This window comes from Ptychodera flava, chromosome 9 (genome assembly GCF_041260155.1).
Source record: "Ptychodera flava strain L36383 chromosome 9, AS_Pfla_20210202, whole genome shotgun sequence".
Lineage (NCBI taxonomy): Eukaryota > Metazoa > Hemichordata > Enteropneusta > Ptychoderidae > Ptychodera > Ptychodera flava.
The window spans coordinates 14,254,555-14,273,698 of record NC_091936.1 but is presented as its reverse complement, the minus strand read 5'-3'; the positions used below and the strand labels follow the sequence as shown (position 1 = coordinate 14,273,698).

Sequence of the window (19,144 nt, the reverse complement as noted above, 5' to 3'; positions counted from 1 at the left end):
CCCGACTGCAAAGGGGGTTATTGCTATTATATTGTATCAACTTGCGTGTCTTTGTTGTCTTACTTGGGTATTTTCATAACTCTACGCCCCAAATGCAGAAAATGGACGTCTGAGAGATCGAACGTCGGAAATTCTGCGCCAAAGACCGAACATTTTTATAAGTTGGAATAACGTACAGGCACACAGTATCCTACGAAAAATACACATTACGTTCATATTGACATTGCATTTTATTCGCATGCAACACGAACACTATACTTGTCAAAAAATACATGCTGCAGTCACACAGAAAATGGGTCATAAGTTCAAATCAAAAGAAAAAAGTTACAATTTTTTTCGTAAATTTTCACAAGAACAATAGTCCTGGCTTTTGGGCATTCTAAAAATAGATTTGTCTCATTCTGTACCGCATACGCGTATACGGTATATGTAGACCGTCGCAACATTCAGAGGTGGCACAGTGAAGTTACAGCCTGGATCTATTTTTGATGGATAATTTGGACGTTCATTTTACCAGAAAACAAGCAGACTGCAACTGTGATGAACAGTTGTGCAGAGTATGTTGCCCGATACAGGGAGAGCTGGACGCTGACACTGCTCGTTGCATTTGATGTCAAATTTCCACGCAGTCGCCAGGAGTCATCCCATTGTTATTTTGAACTTCTTGGTCTACATCGTTAGGACACCCTGGTCTGTTACAGCCCAAACTTTGGTAAATAATATCTGACATACCGTTACTGTGAGGAAGTGTCAATTTTGTTTGTGTTTGAACGAATACTATCTTCATTTTAAAGAGCCGTAGGATATATCGCGTCTCGACTCCCGCAATATATAACAAAGTTCACGGTGCACTATATCGCCCTAATATTTGTGTGCATCACACCCTGAATGTGGTGCTTCAGAGATGTCTTTCATCATCGATCCCAACTTATTTACACCAAGAGGTGAGTTACAGACCCACACTTAATCTGTGTATCAAAATTCGGTCTTCGGTCTTTGAAACAAAGTGGACTGTTCCGGTTTTTCTCGAGGGTCTATCGTTTAGATAGGTACGTTCAAATGCACCGACCTGGCAATTTTCAAAATGCTGGTTTAGGGGCCCGTTTTACCTCCGCTATCAGTGCTAAAACAGTATTTTAGCATCGGTGGAATGAGCTCTCTTCCAATCAGAATGGCGCATGGTAGCATGATATAATATAATTACCCATTTATGTATAATTAATGTCTTACCCCATTGGTTGCTATCTCATATACATGCATTGATTATCGATATATGGATATTGGACGTCTTACCCCATTGCCATCACATATTGAATGTCTTACCTCATTGGTTGCCATCACAGTACACAGATTGATTATCCATATATGGATAATGAATGTCTTACCCCATTGGTTGCCATCACATATTACATGGATTGATTATCCATATATGGATAATGAATGTCTTACCCCATTGGCTGCCATCACATATACATGCATTGATTATCCATATATGGATATTGGATGTCTTACCCCATTGGCTGCCATCACATATTACATGGATTGATTATCCATATATGGATAATGAATGTCTTACCCCATTGGTTGCCATCACATATTACATGGATTGATTACCCATATATGGATATTGAATGTCTTACCCCATTGGCTGCCATCACATATTACATGGATTGATTACCCATATATGGATATTGAATGTCTTACCCCATTGGCTGCCATCACATATTACATGCATTGATTATCCATATATGGATATTGGATGTCTTACCCCATTGGCTGCCATCACATCTTCACCTTCTTCCTCTTCAATCTGTACCTCAAATGGATTGCCATGAGTACCGTACTTGACAAAATAGCCCAATTCTTGGTTTTGGTGTTTGGGCGAGTCCAACGGACTGTTTGTTTCTTCCTTGGTCACATCAACCTGAATGGCAGACTTTTTGAGGGACTTGAACTCCTGTGGTGGACATGGTGGAAATGGACAACAAACAGTCAACAGTTGGACTGGCAATGGCTGATTCAAAAAAATTGGCCGACTTACTCAGTGTTATAATTCAGTGAAACACCCTGCACTTAATGACTCAATAACATTGCCATTGAACATCACCTGTTACAACAATGTAACATTTTAAATGTTATGCTATGTCTGGAAATTACATCTTCCATGAGTTGTTTCATGATAAATGCTATAATTGTGAGTAAACTCCTTGCAACTGATTCGGTCAACGATAACAAGTCAGTATTTTGTTGATATGTTTTCACAATACCAATGCTTGACAATACTAAAATTGTCCTGGCTGAAAATGCTGCGCTACATTGGCTATAAAACAATTATAAAATTTGCAAGATTATGTTTCCCACATGAAATAAGAGTGATTTTAAATCTACAGCCCAAAGGAGAACATTACCTTTGTTGCTAAGATGTTAAAATTAAGCAATAACCCCGCCGCAGGAGGGTATACACGAGATTTTGGTACAATGCGCGACACATAGCACAAGCCGATAGGCAAGTGCTATATGGAGCGAATTGTACCAAAATCAAGTGTATACCGACTACAAAGGGGGTTATTGCTATTATATTATATCAACTTGCGAGTCTTTGTTGTCTCACTTGGGTATTTTCATCACTCTAAGCCCCAAATGCAAAGAATAGCTCCCATTTGCATATATGCGAATATGGGAGCTAAAAACGGACGTCTGAGAGATCGAATGTTGAAAATTCTGCGCCCGAGACCGAGCATTTTTATAAGTTGGGATTACGTACAGCACACAGCATCCTACGATAAATACGCTTTACGTTATATCAACATTGCATTTTATTCGCATGCAACACAAACACTATACTTGTCAAAAAATACCTGCTGCAGTCACACAGAAAATGGGTCAAGAGTTCAAATCAAAAGAAAAAAGTAACAATTTTTTTTCGTAAATTTACATAAGGACAATAGACCTGGCTTTTTTGGCATACTAAAAATAGATTTGTCTCATTCTGTACCGCATACGCGTATACGGTATATGTTGACCGTCGCGACATTCAGAGGTGGCACAGTGAAGTTACAGGATCTATTTTTGATGGATAATTTGGACGTTAATTGTACCAGAAAACAAGCAGTTTTGAAATAATCCAGACTTGCGATGACTGCAACTGTGATGAACAGTTGTGCAGATTCTGAGTGTGTTGCTCGATGCAGGGAGAGCTGGACGCTGACACTGCTCGTTGCATTTGATGTCAAATATTGTCGCAGTCGCCAGGAGTCATCCCATTGTTATTTTGAACTTCTTGGTCTACATCGTTAGGACCACTGTCAGCCCAAACTTTGGTGAAGAATATCTGACATACCATTACTGTGAGGAAGTGTCAATTTATTTGTGTATGAACGAGCAGTAGGATATATCACGTCTCCACTCCCGATATATCAAGCAAAGGTCACGGTGCGCTATGTCGCCCTAATATTTGTGTGCATCACACCCCGAATGTGCTGCTTCAGAGATGTCTTTCATCATGTATCCCAACTTATTTACACCAAGAGGTGAGTTACAGACCCAAACTTTATCTGTGTTTCAAAATTCAGTCTTCGGTCTTTGAAGTGGACTATTTGGGTTTTTCTCGAGGATCTATGGTTTAGATATGTACGTTCAAATGCACCGATCAGGCAATTTTCGAAAATGCTGGTTTAGGGGCCCGTTTTACCACCGCTATCAGTGCTAAAACAGTATTTTAGCATCGGTGAAATGAGCTCTCGTCCAATCGGAACGGCGCATGGTAGCAGGATATAATATAATATTATTTGTCACTGTTGCCTATATTGAGGAGACAAACTCTGGAAGCATTTTATGCCTGTACTTGATGCATACATAGACAGTAGAGGGGGAAGACTCTATTGTCTATGATGCATACTAGAAAACTTATAAACAGCAAGGGGGAAGTCTCTATAATGGCCATAGGCTGACTATGTTTTAATGTATCCAAGCTCTTTGTTCAGATTACCAGAGTGCACATGAGTTCGGAAGTTGTAAGAAAAACATGATCTCACTCTAGGACAAAGTCTCTGGAGTTAATACCAATTTGACAGTCTTACCTGTAAATTCAGAATGCTGAAGCTGGATCTGACAGGACAAAGTTCCCATGCTTCATTTTCAAGAAACATCCTCAGCTCATCCATTCGGGCTCTGTCAAAAAAAGTCAAAATATAGGGGTTTACTTTACTTTATCATTGCATAAACCCAAAATGGTTGGTAACGACATCTGAGAATGCATTCACAGTCTGAACCATAGAAATGACAAAAATCAAAGTCTTCCCTTGTCTTTTTGCTGAATGTCCTCTGGTTATACCTGTTGGTACTCTGGAAATGTGATTCCATATTGAATTCTGTGCAAGGTCTGGGCTGGGAAGTTAAATTCACCAAGCATGGCAACTGTACAGAATCTTAACTTATCATACAGGCTACACAATCATGTAGTAATTAAGAACATGCATTCATTATCTTGTGTCTCTGCATACAATCAGAATTCAGATTGAAAACAAAATGTGATCAGAGTCATGTTCACCTGAAAATTGTAATCATTGTGGCTACTAAAACCTGGAGTTATTACATGATATGTCCAAGATTAGATGCTGCACCATACAGACAGGTTGTGAATTTCAACCATTCCTGTAAATGCAATGTGCCATTTCTTTTCGTACAATTTGATTTGATCATCGCTACCTGTGATAATTCTTGAAATAGTTTGCACTTTGTTGTCGTATTGAATCCTGCAATCCTTCAGATTTGCTGCCACAGAACTCCTCCCCAATCTCCATCAGTCGGTTGATCAGATTCAGCACGTTGAGGAAATCGTCAAACTTGAAATATGCAAGGTCTGTACCAAGGAGATAGGTTTTAACTTTCTGCTGTACATCCTACAGAGCAAAAAAATCCAAAAAATATGAAAGTGTTACTGAAGTAATCAACATTTTTGTGCCAAGTTTGACACTAATTCACAACAGTGCCCAGATGCATGTCTGTTTTTAACGAAATATCTTCCAAATGTAATGTGGAGATTATTTCTATGCTGTACTATAGTTTTAACTTTTTTATCCAGTCAATGAACTGCTTTTTGATTTGTGTATTTTTTCAATTTCAGGTGACATTTATTTTTTGCAGTTATCTTGTATATTATCTTGTGACTCTATTATGTTTTTGTTTTGCAGATCTGTTAGTGGGTTTGCCCGTTGATCTGCATATTAAATAAAATTTAAAAAAAAATTTAGAAAAAAAAGTTCCCGAGCCTATTGGATACTCTCATTTGTGGAGCAGCACTCATGACTTTGCAGTTTGGTGGGAAAAAAAATCACACTATGAAGTTAGACAACACTTTAGAACTTTGACAGTTCAAGACGCAATTTACCTGGTACTGAAAGTGTTTGCATCTTGAAATGATTAACAAACAAACAAACAAACAAATGAACAAAATATCCTTATCAAGCAGCCCAGCTATTGTGACATTAATAATTACCAAGTAAGGGTGGAAATAATGCCCAACTTACTTGCCAGATTCTTGTCAATCCATGTTCCAACTTCTTCTTGATATACATTCTATTAAGATTAGCCTCCACATTGGCACTGGACCCTCCCTCTGTAATCAAAGTGAATTATGTGAGGTGAGTTGACTGACAGTTAACCCCTTTATTGTCATTCTTTGGCCTAAACCCGTTCTTATAAATGATGATTGTGGACCTGTTTACAGGAAATAGTGGTGAATAGTTGATGAAATCAGCACTGTGAGAAAAATAGTTCTCAAAGAAATATGTGTATTTATTTAATACTGTCATTCAACTGTCAAATTTTGTAATAAATTGTGGGAAATCTAGGCCAAAGTACAAGATGGCTGTGTGCACTCTGTCAAAAGTACATCTGTGATTTTTTGACTCACAAACTGCACAGCATTAAGATTCAAAGACGGTGAATAACTAGATGACCAAGATATGCATTTCAATTCTAATCCTTTATCAATTCAAGGATGTCAGTAGGTATGATACATGGAGTGGTCCATGACATCCTACCCTGTTGTAAGCTATGAGAAGAGTATTGAATGATGTACTTAATTTACTGGTGATATTTATTGTGGCTATTTGGAGCAAACACTCCAGAAGAAAGTTGCTCAAGCTTGCTGTCGCCATTAGGACAAAATCTAACTATTCTGCTAACAGATTCTTAAAACTGCTGACACTTGCTATGAGGGATAGTTGAATGGACCTATGGGGAGTTACCATGTATAAAGCAGTTTGGCAAGATGCTCTTCCGCTATGGAAATTTACGATAAGTAACAATTGACTGGTTGTGTGCTTGGGTCAAACTTTTCCTAACTTACCAGTTTCAGAAGCATTGACTGGTTGCGTTGCTGGGTCAAATTTTTCATGCCATTCTATAGTTTTGTGATAGCTCTTCATGACTTCCCACAATGCCTTGCATAGGTCAACCAGGCACGGTATGTACATCTCAACAGTCACATTCTAAATGTGAAACAAACAAAGAAGTCACGTTACTATAGTATCATGACAATTCACGTCATGAGAATTTCTGTGAGGACAATTTTACATTTAACTTCTTCAGTCAAAGGCACATCAATGGGCCAAACCCAGAATTCGAATGGACTATGGTACAAACCCACATGCACAAACACACACAGAAATATGTGTGTTTCTGTACGCATTTGTACACTTTGGTCTGTACCGCAATTATGTGATCTCTGTGGTGTGCTGGACCTGTAAGACAAAGCCCATTCTGTTTATTGCGGAGTAGAACCATTTTCCTTGTACTGCTGTGCAGTTTCAAAGAAAGCCAAATTCAGCTACCAATAAGATCATATGGCACATGGTTTTGGTAAATCTTTTAAAAGTTCAAAATATTGATGTAGAAATATTTTGTGAAGGATATCACTTTTCCGTGTGGTATGTAGCAGTTTTTATAGGATACAACAATGGCAGGCTATCTGAATGACAAATCTTTACACATGTGATGACTTAACACAGGGATACCTACCCCACATAGATCCCTGTATGGCATTTTCTGGAAGTTAATGCCCTCATTACCAGAGCAAAGTTCTATATAACCTAGAACCATGGTAAATGCCGTGTTGTGTATTGCACTGGTAAAATGCATGTGGAGCTGGTCCATTGCAGTCTGTCATTGGTCAAAGGAAAAAAGGTCAAAGGTTACTGAGATGAAGGTGAGTGGATAAAGAGAAAGTACACTAAGCCCTGTGATTGGTTGGGACTTTATTTTTTCCTACATCAATTACAGGGCTACGTCAGGTATATGAATATGTTTGCACTTGATCTTTATGACAGCTGTCCCACATATATGAAGAATTTACAAATGAACCTGACTGTGCCTGCATATATTGACAAGATTTTGTCTACGGTACCCTGCGCATAAATGTGAGAGATGTTTACGCTAAAATCACTGAAAATTCTTAAACTTTCCAGATACATTTTCAGTAGTTTTCCAGTAATATTTTAGTGTGAAGAAGACTGTTTTTGGGAAGTCAGAACGGTACATAAACTTTCAATTAAGCATCCATTACATGTACATTGTAATTGACAATTTTGACACATGCATTTGCAAGGACTTCAACTACAGACTTATATTGGTACAATATGGGGTCATTTGTTTTTCTAGTACCAAAATTTGCATGGCGACCCATGATTTTTATTCTTGATTTTGAAAGATAATGGTTGAAATGGAGGAAAGTTTGAGCAGAAGGTCTCGTCTGTCATTTTTGAGGCACAAACTACCATAATGGACTTTATTTCAACAACAATCAGATAAAATATACCTGAGTTTTTCCTAGGAGTCGATAGGCAGTCTGTACTTTGTCATAATGATGAGTATCAAAGTTGGAACAAGTCTTACACAGCGCATGGTCCAACTGTTCCTGTTGTCAATAGAGCAAAAATATCATCAGATTAGAACTGACAGTACATGCAATTTATAAAATAAAATGACACATTATGAGACAAACACTTTCATATTTCTGAGTTGATACATTACAATGTTTACTATGGTATTACAGTTTTTTATTGCTATACTTCACAACTTCAATGTAAATCTGTCCAACTCTACAAACTAGCAGTAAAACATGATACCTGGGAATACGATTAATGCAACAACAATCACATTACCTCTATCATTTCAAGTGTGTCCTGCAGTTTGGAGTTCAATTCACTGAAATGAAGAATAAAAAAGAAAATAATGGAGTAGAAAAAGGCAATGATGCTGTTGAAAATTAAAATACATGATTTCATATTCTGTGTTTGGTATAAATATTCATATACATCAGAACAAAACACACAATCAGACAATATTATCCAAACATCATCATTAGCTATCTCTTTTTATCACACGGGTATTATCTATTCATTGGTATCTATGCTTGTAATTATATTCTAGATGTAATGTGTGTTCTTTTGAATGTGATCAATCCTACGAAAATTTAAGATTAGGGAAACAGAAAAGATGTCAGTTACTACAGATTCAAGTATGCAAACTTTTTAAACAAGCAAATTCAAATGGCATTTAAATGTAAATTCAAATGGTATGTAAACTCCAAACAGCCTTGATATCAAAGATACGTTGTACAAACCTGATGCATGTAAAATGTTTGAAAGTGCTTGCAGCTTTTTGACATTCCAAACATAGTTGAATTGCGCCTGGATAATCTTCTTCCTACATGAAGAATGTCAATTTGAATTTCATTGGTGAAAGAAGTTATACAAAACAACAAGAGTATCACTATATTTCATACCTTGCATTTGTTATCACATTTCCTTGGGTCAAGAAATGCCGCATATCAAGTCAGACTTAAGTGAAACATCACTCTTATTCAAAAGGTTATTTGCGTGACCTTTAACACTTTGACCTTTGGAATTTGGCAAGAATGAAGAATGCTTGACCTACATGAAAAGTTTCAGAATCAGCATAATCTTAGGGGTCCCATATATATTTCAACCAAACTATGAAATTTTTACTGCATACAGGACAAGTTTTCAACATGCTAGGAAAAGACAATATTTTCATCAGACTCACCTCCATCATTTCACGCAGTCTAATATCAGTTCTTTGCTACAGGGAGGAAAAATCAACAGCGGAAAGTCAGTTGGGAATATGCGTCAAAATGATGCCTCTCTCATCTTTTGTTCTAAAGCTATGAAGTTTGAAAACGTCTCTTTTCTCTCATGTGATTTCTCTCTTCAACAATGCAGACTGTACATAAATGTTTTCACATCATTGTCTTTACCATTATCCTTTATATTAATCTGTTAGAACAGACATGAAATCTGAGGATTAAAAAATTCATCCATTCATTGTTTTACTGCACTTGTCATAAGACATCTCTAGGGTGCCAATTTTGTTATTTCACTTACTAAAGTCTTGATGGTGTGCAGTGATCTCATCAGACTTATAAGCTGTAATCTCTTCCTGTGTTTTGCCAGGATGCTCAGAGATGCCACTGTGAAATCAGTCTTGGCTTGTGAGAGTTGCCTGTTGGAAAAAAGTGTAAACATATTCTCTAGTGTTACCATTATAATAATGCTACAACCTGATTTAAATTTACAAAGGCTCTTTACTAATCACAAATAAATTTTATAACTATCAACATCTTGTGAACTTTTGCCCATATCTCAATTATTGAATATTGTTCATAGACAATATATTAGCTGTTGGCTTTGGCAGTGCAAATACTATTGAGATAAGTTGTCTGACATTTCTCATTGATGCAATACATCACTTCTCTATGACATGAAATTGGAGAAGAGAGATATACCAATTCTCTTGTATTTTGTGTCAAAATTTGTGGTGACTTTCATGAACATTCACTGGTCTCTTGCAAAACTATATCTTACAAACACAAACATAAAAATGTTTTCTAAATGTAAACTGTGATATGTAACTCACATTTGAAGCGTTGATTTCTATTATAATAAACTCTTCAAAAGCTGTTACTTTTTCAGAGGCTATGCATAAATGTGTAAGAAATGTCACCACAAACTTCTTCATTTTTAAAATTTCATAAGTTAAGAAGTATCCAGTTTAAAATTTCATGATTTTCAATTTTTAAACCTCCTTCCATTTGCACGTATTTGAAATTTCACAAGTTGAAAAATATCCAGTTTACAATTTGATAATTTCCAATAGTTATACCTCCTTCCATTAGCACATATGACATTGGCCGTCTGTAAACTTTTCTTCAGTTCCATAACTCTTTGCAATTCCTGAGAACAAGAATGAACCACACACATTACTTACAATAATCTGGGTCACACATTACAACTTTCATTTGAAACAAAGCAGTTTATATCCAAACCAATGAAAAAAGGATTTCTTGTCATTAATGTAGTCAGTCCCATGCTTGCTTTGTCACATTTCATCTAAACATTTCAAATAGTCAGAATTGGGATGTTCAAACCATGTTTTTCTGTTTCTCTCAATCATTGTCTTAAAGGGCTAGTAACTTTAACTTTTGATGACTTTTGTTCACTATTGTTGTTTTGTAGATCAATTGTAACCTCTTGTTCTACTCCCGATAGCACGTTAAAACACCTCTTTAGCCTACCAACACAGCATCTATACCTGTTCTGTCCAATGCACTATCTTTGTTTACATTTGAATTCTGGTCCAGACTGCAATTCACTTGTCAACAATAACAGTGCAGTCCATAGACACGTGAGAATTTCTTGAGGGTCTATGTGCAGTCTGCACATATGCAGACAGAGTTGACAAGTTAAAGACTGTGTATCTCAACATGCTTTATGGAGTAGCATGAGACAATGTAGTTGACATTAAAACAAAAATAGTGAAAAAATCACCAAAATTACAGCTACTGGCCCTTTCAGAAATTGCAGTGTAATGAAAGTAGCTTTGTATATGACTGCACCAACTACTTGTATAGTGACACATGTATAATTGGATCCTGGATGAGCACACCCAGCATGACACTCTCCACATGCACATGTACAGCCACATATGTCACAGTTGAAGACTGATATCTATCCTCATCCTCAAGGTCTCTTGGAATTCAGGTCAAGTTCAACAGACAATCATAAACATATTGTCTGTAAGTCTGTTATTACCTTGACATAGGCTGAGTGGTTCTCCAACACTAAGTCAGACACCTTCTTTGAAACCTGTGAAATGAACACAAGATACATACAGACTGATGTACAAGTTGCACTGATGCAATTAACTTTGCATTTCACCATGCGTATGGCATGCTAGAGATGCTACAAACAAGTTAGCAGGTTATGTTGAAGCTGGTTCATACATTATGTGTATACATATTGGCAAAGTTTGGGCAAAATTCTGAGCCACTTTACCGGTACGTCTGTCAGTTTTCACAACTGGAAGTCATCTCTATCAGTCGACCATGACAAAATTTTACAAATTCTCAGTGGGATAACAAGCAATAATTATCAAGCTTTTACTCGTTTTCAGAAAGTATTCATTGAATCATATGTACGTACGTCAATGTTACACACTTGTAATAAGTATTCATTGTTGATCAAAAGATTTCACATGTTAGACCATTGCATTATAACAACAACTGAACAAAGAGTGCATTTTTTCATAGACATGTTTGTTGTCCTCAAATTATTATTCATGACACTGTCCAGGAACAGATGTCCTAAAAATTATCCATTTTTTGATGGTGACTAGTAAGCCTGATGTGGCTCGGTGGTCTACACTAGTCACTGTAATTGAAATTACTACCATTATGACTTCTACACAGAATAACATCACTTACAGATTGCAGCTGTCTTCTCAAAGTGTCTCTTTTTTCATCCACTCTATCAGGATCCCATTCAGCGGAAAGTTTCTGGGGAGAGAGAGGGAGAGAGAGAGCTCACAGCCACCATAGGGATATGCACTGAATCCATTCACATGTTCTAAACAACTGTTAAAGTAATTTTGCCAGGAAGCACTGATCATCTAGTGTTTTACTTTTGAGTATACATGTAAATCTCCAGAGAAACTGAATTGGACACAGAGTCATACGTAAAATCATTTGCATTCTGTCAACCTAGTGATCCAGTTATAAACCTTCTGAGTGAGCAATTTTTTACGTATTTTCTAGGATAACATAACATGTAAATTTATCAACTTTTCTATTTCCTTTAGGTTAGAGTAAGTATACAAAATAAAAAAGCTAAAAAATTATCTGTACGATGTTACAGGAAACACAATTTCTTTTTGCTGTTGATCTTACTGTAATAACGTTTTGGTTGCTTGCTATATGTTTTATGACAATGCAATGTATTTGTGAGACAAGGTTTACGGGATAAAAATCCCTACCACTTTCAGGCTGTAACCCCTAGGTACAGCAATACTAGTAACTCTTGTAAGTTACCACTGCATAACAGTTTGAAAGATGAAACTAATGGACTTACCTCAAGTTCATACTTTGATGAGTCAAAAGAATCATCACTGAAATAGATTTGCTCAATGCTGGCAATGACCTTGAAAACATACGAGAAAGCAGAATCAGTAAATACTGTCAGTTCTTGGTGGATCATAAAACATGATATCAGTGTCCATACTCAATATTGCACACTCACATCATCTATTTTCTCTAGCATTCACATACACTTTTTTTTTTAATTCACATGTAAAGGGTCAGTAGCTGTTACTTTTGATGATATTTTTTCACATTTTTGTTGGAAAGTCAATTGAAGGTTCTTGTTCTACTCCCAAGTATACTAAAACACTCACTATAAAGCTTGTAACAATGTTGATATGTGTAGAATACACTCCTACTGTTTACATTGGAATTTTTGTCAAAACAAGAATTCACTTATAAACAGAGCAATAATAATGCAGTTTACACATGTACAGATAGAGTTGACAGACTGAATACTGTGTGTCTCTACATTCTTTGGGGAGTAGAAAGGGAAATGGTTGTTGACAATAAAAACAAAATTAATCACCAAAAGTTAGGGCTACTGGCACTTTAACAGTATATAAAATGATTTTGAGTTGTGAAATGGTACACTCACTTCTGCATCTGCTGCCGGATCATTAGCAAACTCACGTTCATCCTCCTGAAATGAAGTTAAAACAGAATACAAGTGATTTTAACGTGTCATGTACCCGGTTTATCAATTGCTTCATTGCTCCGTTATTTTCTTGGGAAAGTGTCGTAATTAATGTAACAGGCTTTAAAAACCATCAATCGCCTGCACCTACCTTTTCTCATTTTTATTTTACATCAACAAGAAATCAAACCAAATGCACTGTGAGCATATTTATGCTCAAATGCGATATTGTTCTGAACATTCAGGTAATGGAACATGATAACGTTGCTCAAAATATTAGAAAATGTAACTAACATTTGTCAGACTTCTCAAAGATGGAAACTTTGTAGTTGCACAATTGTACGGACTACAGTGTCGTGAATTTACAACTTGCTCATGCTCAACCTGAAAAAAATAAATTAATTTTCCTCTCACTTCAAATTACAACCAAAAACATTTTACCTCTCTGAAAACAATTAATTTGCCCTGGATCATTACAGTGTGTGCACATGTATTAATTATGACACTCTCCTTAACAATTTCAAAGTAATTCATGGGTTATTTGCCCATGACTGTGTTCCATTGCAAAGATATTCATAAATCAAAACCATACTAAAAAGTAAAATAAACGTTTTATGGGTTGAGGAGAAGCAATGATATAAATATAATAAACACTCAACATGGGGATTTCTTTGCGTTGTGGAAGGAAACCATTTGTCTTTCTTACTTTGGGCAAGGGGTCATCTGCCTTCGGCAAATAGATTCCCATGTTTAGCCTGTAAATTATACCATTCCTGCATTTTTGTGTCAATATTGATGATTTATCCTCAGCATTTTCCACAACTACTGGTCTGAGCTACAAAATTTATTGAAGACATATTTGTTAACATACATTGGCTGGACTTAAACAGTGATTGCATAAAATTGGTGAGTACGATACCTTTGACAAGACAAAATCTTCTAAATTAAGCTTGACAGTAACTGTATTTCACAGAGATTATTCTTTATCTCACTGTTGTGTAAATGTTGTCAATTCCCCCCTCCCCATGTGTTTGGGGTCAAAGGTCACATACCTTGTACTTGTATACAGGTTCAAGATGTTGACTGATGTCTTCGTCCTCCTGAGAACTTCTCTGCTTTGATTTCTAAAATCAAATATCAGGTTTGTTAATATATCACAACAGATCTCAGAACCTTGAAAATCCTACTACTACATGGACTCATTAGTTACACTGATAATGATTTTGATTTTTGGATGGTCCCTCTACCAGTGAAATTTAGGCAGGTCTTCATGGTGTGTCATAATTAACTGTGAATGTTGAAAGTAGCATGTCCATTTACTCAGTCAGATGTAATAATTCTGTGATAAGGCACTTTGTTACCTTTACACAATAACTTTCTACGCTATACAGGTGAAACTAAGAACCTGTACTAATGCCAGATTGTGATGCTACGATGCTACATAGTACATACAAACCAAAACAAATACTAGAAGTTTCTATGTACATACAATAATCACAGAGCTATTTTTTGGGTTGGTGAAACAAGTGAATTGAATTAAATAATTTGATAATATGGTCAAATTAAACATAGATTTTGAAGACAAAACCAGATTATCAGGTATCAAGTCTAATCTAATTTCAAGTTTTTCCTTGTTAAACTGACACCGATTGTAGAGTGTAGCGCTTGGTGAGGTTACTGGGCCTTTCACCGACTGACCTAAACAATGCATACTACTCATAGCATACCAGAAGCGGTGTGTGTAACTAAATATACAGTAGTATTACGCTCTAATGTCTTTCCCTGAACATTTCTCTTGTCACTGATCCAGCACTCTAGTTAATGTGTGAATAAAAATTGTACAAAGTTATCTTTCTTCTCTATTTCATTGATCAATAAATGAAAAATTACTTCACTTAAACTTCAGATGCCGGTGGATGTCTTTTCTTTGCTCACATATTAAGTTATTAAAGCACTGTATATAATAGCTGGCAATAGTTGGAATTTATGGCGTGACTCTGCTCATTTTTCCCCTAAACAAACACTAGCAGAGACTGAAGTGTGCAAGGATTGTGATGTGTGCTGCCACAGTGGTTAAACTTAAAGCCAGTATAAAAGACAATAATGTAAATGCTGTACTGCTGAGGAAAAAGCAAAACTAAAATAAAATGGACATGTAAAATATTCACGTCTTACAAAGCAATTTAGTATAGGTAAGGCAAAGAAGTCAATTGTCACACAAAAAATATTACTTTGAATATCGGTATTGCTGTAAACATGGACGTAAGTCCACTGTTCAGATGTACTCCGATATCCTGTAGGCTGTACAACTTAACTACTGGCCATCGACAGATCACTGATCGTTTGTTCTGTTAACGTGTACTACAAAACATATAGCGTTTTAAATTTCAAAAGGAGATTTGTAACAGCGTATTTCGAAGTATCCTACAATTCCCAGCTATTGACGGGAGGTTGACAAGCTTTCATACTGCACTCACATTACCGACATAATAAGTATCAATGTAATAATATACATTTGGGGCAATCACAGGGGAGTGTACATCATACTTTGTTTTCGTTATAAAATTAACAGAATATTCGAGACAGGGTTTTTGTATACTACAGTCTGTAAAATTAATGTCTTACCGGTAATAATGACCGAAATTTCTTCCGTAGAGCCATCTTGACCGAAAAATAGCCTTTGATCGACCTTTCCCGATATCAAACGGCTCTCATCTCACAGTGGGCAGCCATCTTGTCTGCTTTTGAAGATTCAGTAAGTGGGCGTATGGGGGCGCTCACTAGGCAAATCAACAACACCGCACCGAATCCACCACCACCCACCACAAACGTATTGTACTAGGCTGTGTTCACAATTACCTGGGGAGGGCTAGTGGAATTCGGGGCATGCTTGAACACAAAATATTCAGTTTATCAACAAAGCCTGTAAATGTAAACACTATTGTTCATTATGGAATTAGAGTTCAGATTTATTGAATAAAATATAATACAGTCATTTGTCAATGATACAAATGCAAAGTACATGTACACGCTGTGTTGGCAAGCTGAATACTGGACAGTTCAACATGCTGTGGGGAGTTGAACAAAGACACGATTAATAAAGATAGTGTCACCATGCTTGATTTTCTACAAACCTACGATGAAAAGTCACTGTTTTTTCACGAAAATTGCTCAAAATCAATATGTAGAACAATTCACAAAATTTAAATTTTGAACAGTAAAGATTCTTGAAAAATGTATGAATAAATGGAATCTTTTTTTTCACCAAAATAATCAATATTACGCCCAAAATTTCAGAGATTAAAAGTTTTGTTTGATGGAATATTTCAATCTTCTAGTAGTGTAAATTTTGTGAAACTTACAAGTAGCATCTAGGTCATATATGTCTTGTACTTTAATTTTTTTTCAGTAGGTCTGCTCAGTTTTTCACAACTTGGCAAAATGATTATGCAAATTCACAATTTACATACTCTCTCATGATCCACATTTTGAGAGCCAGCTTAGACTAATAAATCCAAACAGTCCACTGATAATAGCAATATGGCTTTGCTAACAACATTTCTATGACCACTACAGAATATTTATGTGTGTCAGAAACAGACAGTGTTGAAAATCGGCACACAGAACTGCAGAATACATGTTCATTTTTTCTGCACATAAAGCCCTAATAAATATTTGGCTATATGATAGCTTTTTTGAGGGACTTTAGACTGCCCTCCCCAGTCACTTAATTTTTCTAGGCAGCAGTTACTGGCTGCCAAACTTCACCCCCTGATACATGCAACAGTCTGCTAAAGTTTATACCTTCGGTTTATTCTTGTAAAGTTTTGATCATGTAGATGTCGGGGCGGGGGATGAACTTTTTTCAGGGTTTTGAGGGGGATCTTTAAAAAAACCCATTTCAATTGTGATTCCTACGCCCCCCCCCCAGCCAGTATTTGTGAATACAGCCTAACTTTGCATTTGTATCATTGACAAATGACTTTATTTTATTTTATTTTATTCAATAAGTCTGAACTCTAATTCCATAAAGAACAATAGTGTTTACATATACAGGCTTTGTTGATAAACTGAATATTTTGTGTTCAAGCATGCTTAACATGTCCATGAATTCAACCCCCAAGACGGGACTCTGGGCAAAGGGAGAGGATGGGATGGAACAGCATCGTATTAATTTATAAAGGAGGGACTTTTCTCTGAATATGGCTGATTATTTTCTGTTCTTGAGGTATGTTACTGACCACACAAAAGTAAACAATATTTAATTTTCTTAAATTGCATAGTTTGTAGTACAATGAATAGACAAGTAATATGATCAGAAAATGAAGTGTCCCCATTGTACTTTTTGATATACATCATATAGAAATACGCTGTACCCTAGCTTTGATTTTGTGCAGTTACGTTGCTATATGATACACTTTAGCCCTCAAATATGTATTATTAAAGACTGCTGGGCAGAGATCTAAAATATGCCTTACAAATTATTTTCAGGGATTGTATGAAGAAAAAAGTATGTTGCTGACCACGAAGTGACGGTAAATAATAATATATTTATCAAAACACAAAGAAAAACTGCTGAATAAGCATTTCCCTGCAGGTTCATTTGTACAGAAAGGAATGATCTCGCGATTGCGTGTTATCTTGAACACTGACTCCACTTTTTGAATATAATTTTCAAAATGACTTAAAAGCATGGGTAGTTGCCTACAAGACAGATACATGATGCAGTCGGTGTTTTTATGAGTGGTTCATTGCTGACATTTTGAATCTTTACTTGTTGTTATAGCACAGAATGGTGTTTGTTAAGTGATTGTAGTTCTGACTGCAACACCATTAACACAAACAGGTTTTATAATGATTAAATTTTAAAAGATTTAATCACAATAATTGCCCAGAAAAATAAGTAGCAAAAGCTTTTCAGGACCATCTATTCCGAAACATTCCCGAAGGACAATCAGGAGCCATAGATGTCAAATTGCACTGTATTTATCCAGTGACACGAATGACAGCAGAGAAGGTAGGAGAGATTTTCACTCGCTAAGGGGGCCATTATGCCATAGAATTCCAAACTGTAACAGGCAAGGGTATGAGTGTGCTAGGTGAGGGGAGATGGTCCTTTGTGGGTGCGACCCGGGGGGGTGCAAGCAGTGTTGCACTTTTGAACCATGAATAGTCTTGGGCTTATAGGTCTACACATGGTCTTAAAATGAAAACTACGGGTAAAAAATCCTTTCTTCCAAATACCACATGAACAAATAATTATTGCATCCACAGAAGTCTGTGATGATAGCTTCAGAATGTGGCAGTATGAAATGTGTTTTATTAATTATGATTCCAGTTTGGTGCGCCCTCTATGTTACAATTTCAGAAAACTTTCAATGCAATGTCAATTCTTTTGGCCAGTTTTAATCATTTTTGGTCAAACCTGATGGCTTTCAAATTTTGAATATTGATTGGTTGGAATCACTTCCCTGAGATGTGTATGACTATACCAAAGTTTGCCTATGCAACTTTTTGGGAGTCAGTCTTCCCTTTTTCTGGATAAATGTTACACTGACCCCAAGTCACTTGACTTGTCTCTTCAGAGCAGTCACAGCAAGGTGTTCACCCCACAATCTAAGCACCGGCCTACCACTTAGCCTGACAGTCTGCTAAAGTTTATTCCTTCAATTTATTCTGTTTTGATATTTATATGCCCACAGACTTGGAGCAAGTGTAGATAAACGTCAATTTTCTCTAAAACCATTTCTAAAATAGCTCTGAAAGTTGGTTTGCAGGTTTATTTGGACGATCTAATCAAGACTATTTCTGGATGATGATAGAAATTGCATACGTAAATTTTTGGGCCAATATTCTAATTTTTGTTCAAAACATCATTTTCCCCAAAATTACCCAACACACTGGTCTTCAGGTACGTGTAAGTAACAAATTCATAGAAGTTGTATGTGTATGGTTCTATGTAAACACTTTCACAGATAAAATACTCTGAAATTTAATGAAAGACTTTGTGACCATACTGCTAGTTGGTTCCTTGGTCACTCTGGCAGAGAGACGATTCTCACCAAAGCATG

General features: G+C 36.4%; 1 protein-coding gene across 1 annotated transcript in view; it reads right to left on the bottom strand.

Annotated features, from left to right (window-relative positions):
* The window catches only part of LOC139140082 (syndetin-like), a 38,761-nt gene extending 22,919 nt beyond the window's left edge, over nucleotides 1-15,842 (bottom strand). The window contains exons 1-18 of the mRNA XM_070709088.1: nucleotides 15,699-15,842; nucleotides 14,126-14,197; nucleotides 13,035-13,079; nucleotides 12,429-12,497; nucleotides 11,786-11,857; nucleotides 11,115-11,168; nucleotides 10,186-10,256; nucleotides 9,408-9,525; nucleotides 9,070-9,105; nucleotides 8,627-8,709; nucleotides 8,166-8,208; nucleotides 7,820-7,918; nucleotides 7,024-7,164; nucleotides 6,353-6,494; nucleotides 5,529-5,617; nucleotides 4,708-4,901; nucleotides 4,080-4,170; nucleotides 1,769-1,957 (exon numbers count right to left, since the gene is read on the bottom strand). Coding sequence (XP_070565189.1) covers nucleotides 1,769-1,957; nucleotides 4,080-4,170; nucleotides 4,708-4,901; nucleotides 5,529-5,617; nucleotides 6,353-6,494; nucleotides 7,024-7,164; nucleotides 7,820-7,918; nucleotides 8,166-8,208; nucleotides 8,627-8,709; nucleotides 9,070-9,105; nucleotides 9,408-9,525; nucleotides 10,186-10,256; nucleotides 11,115-11,168; nucleotides 11,786-11,857; nucleotides 12,429-12,497; nucleotides 13,035-13,079; nucleotides 14,126-14,197; nucleotides 15,699-15,734 — 1,644 coding nt within the window. The 5' untranslated portion in view covers nucleotides 15,735-15,842. The remainder of the gene's footprint in view (nucleotides 1-1,768; nucleotides 1,958-4,079; nucleotides 4,171-4,707; nucleotides 4,902-5,528; nucleotides 5,618-6,352; nucleotides 6,495-7,023; nucleotides 7,165-7,819; nucleotides 7,919-8,165; nucleotides 8,209-8,626; nucleotides 8,710-9,069; nucleotides 9,106-9,407; nucleotides 9,526-10,185; nucleotides 10,257-11,114; nucleotides 11,169-11,785; nucleotides 11,858-12,428; nucleotides 12,498-13,034; nucleotides 13,080-14,125; nucleotides 14,198-15,698) is intronic.
* Between the last annotated feature and the right edge of the window lie 3,302 nt (nucleotides 15,843-19,144).